The sequence below is a fragment of the Heliconius melpomene genome, chromosome 4 (genome assembly GCF_056956725.1).
Source record: "Heliconius melpomene rosina isolate 202511_hmr_F chromosome 4, ASM5695672v1, whole genome shotgun sequence".
Classification (NCBI taxonomy): Eukaryota; Metazoa; Arthropoda; class Insecta; order Lepidoptera; family Nymphalidae; genus Heliconius; species Heliconius melpomene.
The window spans coordinates 2067200-2077516 of NC_140392.1; the positions used below are offsets into that span (position 1 = coordinate 2067200).

Below are 10317 nucleotides of genomic sequence, written 5' to 3' on the forward strand. Positions count from 1 at the left end.
TGACCGAATTTTGACTATTTAGTGGCAGAATTGAATGTTTCATTTCCTCGAGTGGGAATCGAACCTACAATCATCACGTTTACAATCGGACGCTTGTGCTCCTGCGACACAACGGCCTCGATACTGGAGCTGTAAATTAAACTTAAATAAAAGCAGTTTTATGCTTTATACTAAGTTCTTTCTATCTTAATGTGAACATGCCCTAGCAGTACAGGAAATAAGAACGTATCTCCAAACGCGTTACCGTTAATTCAAATCAAAATCAGCTTAGGGGGAACCTAGTATTATAACATTCCGTTCTCCACTTTCCACCGATTTCAGGAGGAAATTTCAATCAACGCCACCTTTGCCTCAACACCAGAACAAAGAAACGGAAATATAAATTTAAATAAATACCAGTAATTTAAAAGAAAAGAAAAGTAAAAGAAACAGGAAATGAATCTGCTGCACAATCGAACAGTTTATTCATCACGAAGCGCAGTAACCAAGTCCAGAACGCCTTGTCCTTGCGGACAGCCACTATATATATAACCGCAGTCAAACATCTGGCGTCCAGCGGTGGCCGCGTCCTGGTATATCGACATAGCTTCCGTCCAATCTGGATCGTTCTCTTCGAATGGCGAGTGGCCGTAATCTGGTCTGAAATTATATAAGAAATATGCTTACATTATACAATTGAAATAAAATTGTTTATATTTTTTTAGCTTCGCGTTATATATCGGTAAGAGTTTATAAAAAAAAATTAAGAGATTGCATGATGATTGGTGGAACTTATTACTGGACTTTCTCTTATTCAGGCCCAAATTGAAAAAAAACTTTTTCGAGGTTATAGTCCATATAACATCATGTTAATGGTTTTTCCCACTTAGCATCTGTTATAGGATATACACAACTATTAGTCGTTTTATTTCTTCGCTCTGGAGTAGTATCGCGGGTTATTCCACCACTCCATGCCTCCCTAATTAGGGAATCTTTCCGATAATTCGATGGAAAGTGGGAAGCAGAGTGTCTTAAGGTTAGGATCCTCTGCCTACCCTACTACAGGCAGGTCATAACGTGAAGCTGAAAAATAGATATAAATAATTTGTTTCTAAAAGAAACTGAGTTTTAAGGCAAAAATATGAATGTCTTCCACTAAAAATCCATATATCTTACCTACAAAGCTATAAAATGTGAAAGAATAGCAACGGTATATCAATATCTGTATACTAGGCACCAGTTTATATAATGCAATTCGTGGAACTACACTATATATTTTGATAGAAAAAAATTGTAGCCTGCGATAAGGAAAATGTGTATATCGAACGTGAATCGAGGGGTATGGAATACGCTGCAAATATAAACAGGTGCTGTTTCTAGTTTTTAATATAAAATGCTTTAGTTTTGAGTATTATTTTTAATACTAAAACGATTCGTAAAATGATTCAAAATTATGAAGTCTTTGGGTAAATAAAAATATTATATCGAATTTTTTTTCATTCCCCTGTTCGTGTAGCCAAATCTCAGCGTTAAGTTCCGCATAACAATAGGCAGTTTTTTATTTCCGTCAAGATATTTTATTTGGAGTGAATTTTGAAAATTACTAGTTTTCAAGTTTATGAAAGATTTTTTTTTATTTTTAGGGTTCCTTGCATCATAAAATCCGTAAAGTGAAAATTTAAAGGTGTTCCTTAGAAATAAATCATTACATCGTAGTTCGACTCGTACTTTACCGGTTTTTTTTTTATTTCTACGTGTTATAACGCTAATAATACATAATATATAAAAAAATATATACTCGCAACAAACATTTATTTATCTAAAAAATCTCTCAATAATAGTGAAAATTCGCACAAACTTATAAAAGTCACTACAAATTACTATTCTATAAGCAATAACTCTATAAGGAAGCTACCGAAAACATGAGAATCACGTAACGCTGTCATCCTGCATACTGCTGAGCCAAGAATAAAGGTATGAATTATAAATGTTTCAACGTGAATTTCTCCACATTACTCCGAAAATTGTGGATAAAGCATAATATTTTCTATATAAAAGGTTGGAATGCCTTAGAGAATTTAACAGCTAATTCAAGTCTCCCTATTATAATTATTAGGCCAGTCGTGGCGCAGGCCACGGGCAAACGGGCCACTATGACGCGACAGGTTTTGGGTTCGGATCCCTCTTCGAGGAAGTAAAGTATTTTTCATTTCCTCGCTCCGATAATGAGGTAAAACGGCGTTAAAGTTCCTTCATTTTACATGCAATGCCTCCAGAACTCGACGAAAATTGGGATACGTAAACGTCGTAATGCTAGTGTTAAGACACTCCGTTCTCCACTTTCCGCCGAATTTTTCGAGGCATTGCGTGTGGCAGAGTGAAGAAATGAAAATATTAATAAATAATAATTTATTTTCCTCTAGTGGAGACCGAAATCTCAACCGTCGCGTTACAGACACACCCTTGTATCGGCCATGACGGTTTCACAAACAAATTAACACACAAAATCATACAAATCGTACACAAATGCCGCATCACACACAACACAATCCGTATAAGACTAAAAGACGAGCATTGTGTTCCTAACGCTACTACACCGCAAAGTGAAGACTATAAAATATACACATGCTAAGGGAATTGTGTGAAGCTCTACACTATTGCAATACTATTTTGCTTGAGATTTTGTGTATTTTAATACTTGTATTCTAAACGGTAGTGAGTTCGATGTCTGGTTGAATTACTTTTTATAGTATCGCGCTTTTTGAAGATACTAGGTATCTAATCTTAAAATCGTTTTAAAAGGAATGGACTTAGTCTTATCTCCATCAGAAAAATTGTGTAAGTTTTAAAAAGATTATATTATATTTCTATTGCCGCTATAACCAAGAATACTAAAAAAACAGAATAAAAAAAATAAAGGAGTGTTCCTTTACAACGAACGTAACTTTTTTTGCTCGTCTTTATAGATAACTAGCGACCCTCTTGCGGCTTCGCCCGCTTTTACTACTGGATTATTCATATAATGTATGTTTGCAAAGCACTTAAGATAATGTGAAAACTAATTAAACCCTAATGCAACCCGCATTTTCATAGTTTCAATAAGGATTTTCCAATTGTTTTACACAGCAAGGATTTTTAGTGGGTACCGTAATTTTAAATCTGTGTTACTAATCTTTTCAAGTACTTATTAAAATATATTTAAATGACTATTTTTAAACGGAAGAAATTATAAACAAAAACCTACGTACTAATAACTACTATAAAAAATATGAAACCAAATATATCGCGCTGAAACATTTAACTCCAATTATCCAATACGTGCAAACGCATCTAAATCTTTGTTGCTATAAAGGCACGCAGGTTTTTTCGAGCTTGTGGTTAATGCTGAAGAGGGTATTCTGTCCCTGATGAAAAGCAAGCACTACGTGGCTGCCTGTGAGGAAAATTAAATAGAATACATCGGCCGAGAATCGAACCCGGGCCGCCCGCGTGGCAGGCGAGCATTCTACCACTGAACCACCGATGACTGCTCATGACGCGCTTGTATAAGCAAAACGTCGTAGGGCGCGGAGGTACGCTTGGCGAGTAGCGATTTTTTGATATTGTAATAACTTCTAAAGTACTTATTAAAATGAAAAACAGCAAAAGACAGTTTTGATCTACATTAAATGGCCAACGTAACTAATATACTTATTTATATGCTGAGAGTAAGGGATAAGTGAAACTTGAGTAACATACAGCTGATGTGTCAACGGCGGCATGTGTCAACAATTAAATGCGTTTTTCTCTAAAACTATTCGCAATTTCGAAATAGTGTGAATAGCAAATTTTATCTTCGTTTAACGTAGAAAATTAATAAAGTATTTTAAAGAATAAGGATTAATACCATTATGGAAAAATATCCCTCACAATAAAAAATATATTGAAATTACAATTTTTAGACAGAAATATGATCACTACACGTTATTCTTAAAAGATACGAATATGCTGTCGCGGACTTTTTTGTAGATCTTATTAAGAGAAACAATACTCCAGTACATTATTTTCATGTAGTACTTACCATTAAAGCAGCGCATGCGCGAAAGTGTCTCAACGGGTAGTACTTTATACACATTTATCGTATTTATGTTAATTTACATAAGAATGTACAAATAAAAAACTATATATAAACCTTCTACGAAAAATACTCGACCTAATGGTGAAAACTGCATAAAAATCCGTTGGGTGGTTTAGAAGAAGAAGAGTTAGAAACAACAGACAGACACGAAAAGCGACTTTGTTTTATAAGATATAGGATGATACGGAACCCATAGTGCGCGAGTCCAACTCGCACTTGGTCAGTTTTATTTATTTACTACAGCACTGCTCGTAGCTTAAATTATTTTGTGAATTTTTATGTAATTCCAAGTTGTCGACGCTCCAGGAAGCTAATCTCTTATTCATTAATTTAGTAAGTTACTCTTGATTCGCAAGTCACTAGTGTTAATTCTGTTTGTTAAAATTAAGTTATTTACATAATTTAACTTAATATAAGCTAACTAATTTGAACAAATTGAGGCCATTCGGGGCGCAGGGGCACAAGCGTGTTCGATTCCCATTCCAGGAAATGAAATATTTAATAATTTCATTCCTTCTCTCTATATTCGGGAAAAAGTGAAGAGCGGTGTGTATTAACACTATGATTAATTTTTCTCCCCTGCTATATATAGAATAGTAATAATGAAGCTAAATAATAATAATATGATTCAAAAAGACGAAACTCAACGCCGATTTTGGTTGTTACTAAATCTAGAATTCCCCCCAAATGGGAACGCAATTATAAATTACCTTTAGGACAATTTGAAGTCTATCTAGACTGTATGTTTATATTAAAACAGTCGTCCTAAATTCGATTTTCACATGTGAATATTTTTTTTCCTATTATATTTGCTGTACAAGGGAACTACTGAATTTACTGTCACACGGTGGTGCGATGAGAAACGTGTCTAACCGATATTGAAACTTGAAATACAATTCGAATGTTTGTATTGAACATACATACATACCATGTATTCCTGGTTTTATTAAAATAAAACTAGTAGAGTAGAATTTTGGAAACCATTTCATATATTTATAGTATTCTATATCTATATGTTTCCAGATATTCGTGGAATAATAAAAAAGAAATTTGAACCGACACCCACCCACCAATTATTTACAGTTATTTAAAGAATTCCTATTAAAATTTAAATAAAAAATAATCTCACGTCAGCAATATATGCATGATCTCCCCCACGAGTGCCTCCTCGTGTACAGGGTACTGTGCCGCCTCGCAGATCGCCCGCAAGACGCAATCCTGGCCGTCCACGCCCTTTCTGAAACATCGCCAATTTTATTATAACTAGAATTGTCTATTGAAATTGTAAAATGTAGTGTTTTTTTGTTTTCACACTGTATCACGCATTATTAAACAGAGTATAGAAAGCCTAATATTGAGAAACTGAGTTCTCCATTCTCTGGCAGAATTCTCGTATTTTTTATTTAATATTAGACGTGAATCTTCCATGTATCTTCACTTTCCACGTATTCGTGTAGACACGTATATACATGGAAAGTGAGAAACGGAGTGTCTCATCACTAGACTCCTTCTGCCTACTGTATACCAGACTATATACAGGGTAAAAGTTACTGCTTACATATAACATTTTACAATGCGGTAAAAAATCTTCAATGTTAACATATCAAAATAAAAAAGTTTCTATACGATGAAAATTTATTAAAGTTTTTAATAAGCCAATATTAATATTATAAAACTGAAGAGTTTGTTTGATAAATCACGCTAATCTCAGGAACTACTGTTTCTAATTGAAAAACAAAATTTTGCTATATTGGAACGTCCATATAGGGTATTACATCACTTTAATCGTAGATCATCGATGTAACTCACTGGATTTGCGGTCAGAGTTGCCTCGGGCTCTTTGAATGTGCTCGTATCATATGTCATACACAACCCTCTTATTTGCATTTGACCACGCCGGCGAAGCCGCAGATAATATTTATAGTTTTGCTAAACAATTTATGTAGAAAAGCAACGACATCGTTCTTTTTATTAATAAGATTGAAGTGTCGAACTGACTGTCTTAACATTATGTTACTTTGATTATCCTCTATATGCAGGATATAGGGTAAAGCTGATTGTTTTTTAAAAAGACTTAATTTTCAAAAATTTTACTTGTTTTAAATATAACTCTTAAACTGGATTAACGTCATTTTTTAATTTTAACTTTAACTGGACGTTAAGTCTGATTAACGTCTCAACACATACAATTATCATTAAATAGAAATGTAATGAAATCTAATGAAATTATTTGTACTTTTGTTTTACCACCTCTAATAGTAGGTCAAGCCTATATACTAAGCAAGAAATAGTGAACATTTCGTTAATACATTTACATATAAGCTACGTAAAGCAATTTCAAAGCTTAATTTTCGATTTTCAGCTGAAGCCAGTCTAAAATCCCTGGAGGCACATTAAAAGACCGCGGCTACTGGAGCTGAAGGCTTCCTAGAGTACTTTTTGTGATTTATTAATCTCACATAGACTAATATATTTATAATTTATATATTATAAAGAAGCCAAGCATGTGACTGTAATGAAATGGTTATGGGTTCGATCCCACTTGGGGGAATTAACTATTATTTACTTATATTTTTCTTTCTTTGCCACTTAAATTTAAAAAGTCTTGGTATAAGGTGCTATTTACAATTTACTTACACATTTAATATATTTTCCACTGCTCTATAAAAAACCAGTCTTTCATCTCGTCTTGCTGCTATGTCGGCTTCCCTTTGCTCTCTTGAAACAGTATTGATGAAGTAATATTGTGATAATTGAGATATATTTTGAAATTGGATATATTGGTATTGAAAATTAGCAGCAAAAAGTAAATTTATATGATCTTCAGTCGGTACTGGGGAAGCGAAACCGACTATAAGCTGAAAACAAATAAAATTATTATTTAAAAAGTTACAATTATACATACAATGTATGAATAGACAGTTTCTTAATAGTAATATTTTAATATTAAATTTATTTATTTTTAAATATTTTTAGGTACATGGAATAACATACAAACGAACACTTAATTCCTGTAAAAGTAAGTACGATAATTAAAAATAACAAAACAGAGTAAAATAAAAAATTATAATCCAGGGAAATGTCGAAAATAAAGTTCTTACAAGAATTAAAAATATCTATATATTATTACTATATTATGTTTAGAGGGAATTTTAAGATACTGTGTGTTGAAATTCGGAGCACAACACCACGGTTTGTTCATCTAAGCGGGGAAAGGGAAATAATTTAAAATTTAATCATCCTCCCGATCTAGGAATCAAACCAAGAACCAATGCATTCTCCACTAGGTCGCGACTAATAATAAACATTTTATACAATTATAATTTCGTATTCTCTACATATATCACCTTATAAGTAGCTCCATATGGATAAACCAGTGGTAAACCATTCACTTGTCTTTTATCCCTGACGTTGCTATCCTTGTCAATTTTACCGAAACTGATTCCGAAACATAAAATTACTAAGAAGTAAAAACATCTGTAAGGAAAATGTTTTTAAGTTATTTTCTATACAGTTAGTGCTAAGAAATTCTGTTCTTCAATTTCCGTCCATTTTTAAGGTCCCACAAAGAGAGGATTGCAAGTTCTTGCAATCTATATTATTCGCTTCTTCCAAACAGGACAAATACTATATTAAATATGTATGCGTAAAATTGGATTTCAAAAGGAGGAATAATTATATTTAAGCCATGCCAGACATCGCAAAGTAGGCTGAGGGAACCTGCTGTTATGATACTTAATTTTCCATTTCCATTCCTCACATTTAGTCGAATTTTTGAGACATTAATCCTCTCTTAAGAAGAATGAACCCACAATCACTACGTCACAGTCATACATTCTTCAACTGTGCCATAATAATATTTCAGTAAAAATATTTTTACATTTATTATATAAAAATATTCTAACAAAATAACATAAAACTTTACACCGTGCTTTTTAATGTTGTTTTGAATATTTCATAGTTTAAGGATAGTAGCAGATGTTCTGAACTGAGCTTAATTAAAAATTAATGTTGTTATAAATAAAAAATATCTCTTGGTGGAGTAGCTAGGTCACGTGTACCCGAGTGACTGTTCTGGTCGTGGGTTCTCTGCTGCTCTAGCTGTAGAAGAAATAAGCTTAAGTAGAATATTAAGCTGTTACGGTATCGCTCTGGAAAAGGTATACGTAGGTTTTTAGGCATTATTGCTTTTATTTTTTGAGGTATATTATCCAGACGAACTATTAGGCTCTATTTCTCTCTATCTCTTTCTTGTTTTCACAAGTCGTAGCCTGGTAAGGTCGAGTCAAGTACACTAAAAGATCACCGGCTTAGAGAATAGAGATATATTTTTAAGTGTATTTTTCATGTCATTTTTAGCAATGGACGATATAATTTTTTTTGTACTAAGTTGATCCCAAAAAAAAACAAGTTGGTAGTAGTAGACATCCTTAGCATCTATCGAAAAGCGGAAAACGATGAGAAAAACATTTGTCGCGTACAGTTGATAAATCTATATATATAAAATCGAAAGGTCACTCACTCATCACGAAATCTCAGAAACTACAAGTGCTAGGAATCTCAAATTTTGCATAGGAGTTACTTATAGGATGTAGATGCTCGCTAAGAGGGGAATTTGCAATATTCGACTTATAAGGGGTTGTTTTTGGGGTCGAAAGTTTGTATGAAACTTCGTTATTACAAATGCTAGGAGTCTCAAATTTTGCATAGACGTCACTTATAGGACGTAGGTACTCATGGAGACAGAAATTAATAATAACATAGTTCACGCGGGTGTAACCGCGAGCGGGCCGCTAGTATTTGTATATAGGTACTAAATAGGAAATATTCATAAATTTCATATAGTCGCTATTTTTCCACAAATGGGAATATCTGACGCAACATAACACAAAATGATTAAGGGTTCGATTTCCAATCGGAACAAATCCCGGACCAACTTTCATTATCCTCATCTTACTTGGATAGTCTGTATTAAAAAAAAACAGCAAAAATTAATACTAACATGTTTTTCCACATTAGGCACTATGAAGCGGAAAAGAGACAAAAAAATAGCTTTAACATACCTTAAATTTAACATGACGTTAATGGTGTTTAGAATAAATTAACATGAAAAGAACTTAACATGCTTATCAAAAAACCCATCACATATCACGAGAACCCTTTGCGCGTGTAATCATCAAGTTTAGTGACGAAATTTCGGCTCACACTGAATGACACCAACGTTTCTAAAGCCACGTCCATAGTAGTATAAAAAAAATAGATTTTTTAATATATATTTTTTTTATTTTTGTTTATTTTGTGTTTTTATTTTCATATGTAAGACAAAAATATTTGTTATACAAATGACAAATCTTTTTTATATTACTTCGAAATGCAAATTATAGATTCAAGTGATTTTTTAAATAAATATTTAAGACAATTAAATAGATATAATTGTCATTTTGAATTTTGGAATTGAAATTGAAAGCTTATTTTTTAACCAACAAACACTTTATAACATGAAAATACAAATAAAAAATTATATAAAATTTATATTTACATAAAAAAAATATTCCAATAATTCTTCCGGACGTGAAATGAACGTAACAAAACAAATTTGATTTGGCAACCGCGATTGAATTTTAATGTACAATTTCAATAATAACGACTCATGAAGCCCATAATTTCGTTTCTAATTCGTACCCAATATTCTCACCAAGAATGGACCAGTCCTGATCTGATCTGCAAACTTAGTATACTCGTAATTGAATGGTTTTGGATAGAAGTTAAAGTTCCACATTATTTATATATAAAAAAATTGAAACCTATGTGACTAGACTTATAAATTGTGCTTCTACTACAAGAAACATATTATATTTGGATGTTTTTGTTTCACCGTTTCTCCAATCTTTTAAGACAAAGTTAGTGGACTTTTTAACGCATAATACTCTATACAAGTAGTATACCTCATGTATATGCTGAAAATAAATAAAGTTCGATTTTATAGTCATATTGATTAAATATGTTCTTCTTTCTCTCACACATACATTACATTAGACCTAAAGCATAACAAACATTAGCTATATTCTATACACAGAATTAGAATTTTCAAACTATGCAAATAGTCCCTAATTTTAGTATATTATTAAATTCAGCTAACGATATATCTCACAATGTAAATATCGTAACCACAAACAAATTTCATTGACGCCCGATAGATATTCACATTATAATAATAAATT

The 10317-nt window shown here is 32.5% G+C and overlaps 1 protein-coding gene across 1 annotated transcript; it reads right to left on the reverse strand.

Annotated features, from left to right (window-relative positions):
- Nucleotides 1-436: 436 nt before the first annotated feature.
- On the reverse strand, nt 437-9322 carry LOC146539392 (uncharacterized). The gene is made up of 5 exons (XM_085184963.1): nt 9160-9322; nt 7444-7573; nt 6734-6954; nt 5226-5333; nt 437-639 (listed from the first exon to the last, which is right to left on the reverse strand). Exons 1-5 carry the CDS (start codon nt 9171-9173, stop codon nt 462-464), a joined length of 651 nt encoding a protein of 216 aa, XP_085041089.1. The 5' UTR covers nt 9174-9322; the 3' UTR covers nt 437-461.
- Between the last annotated feature and the right edge of the window lie 995 nt (nt 9323-10317).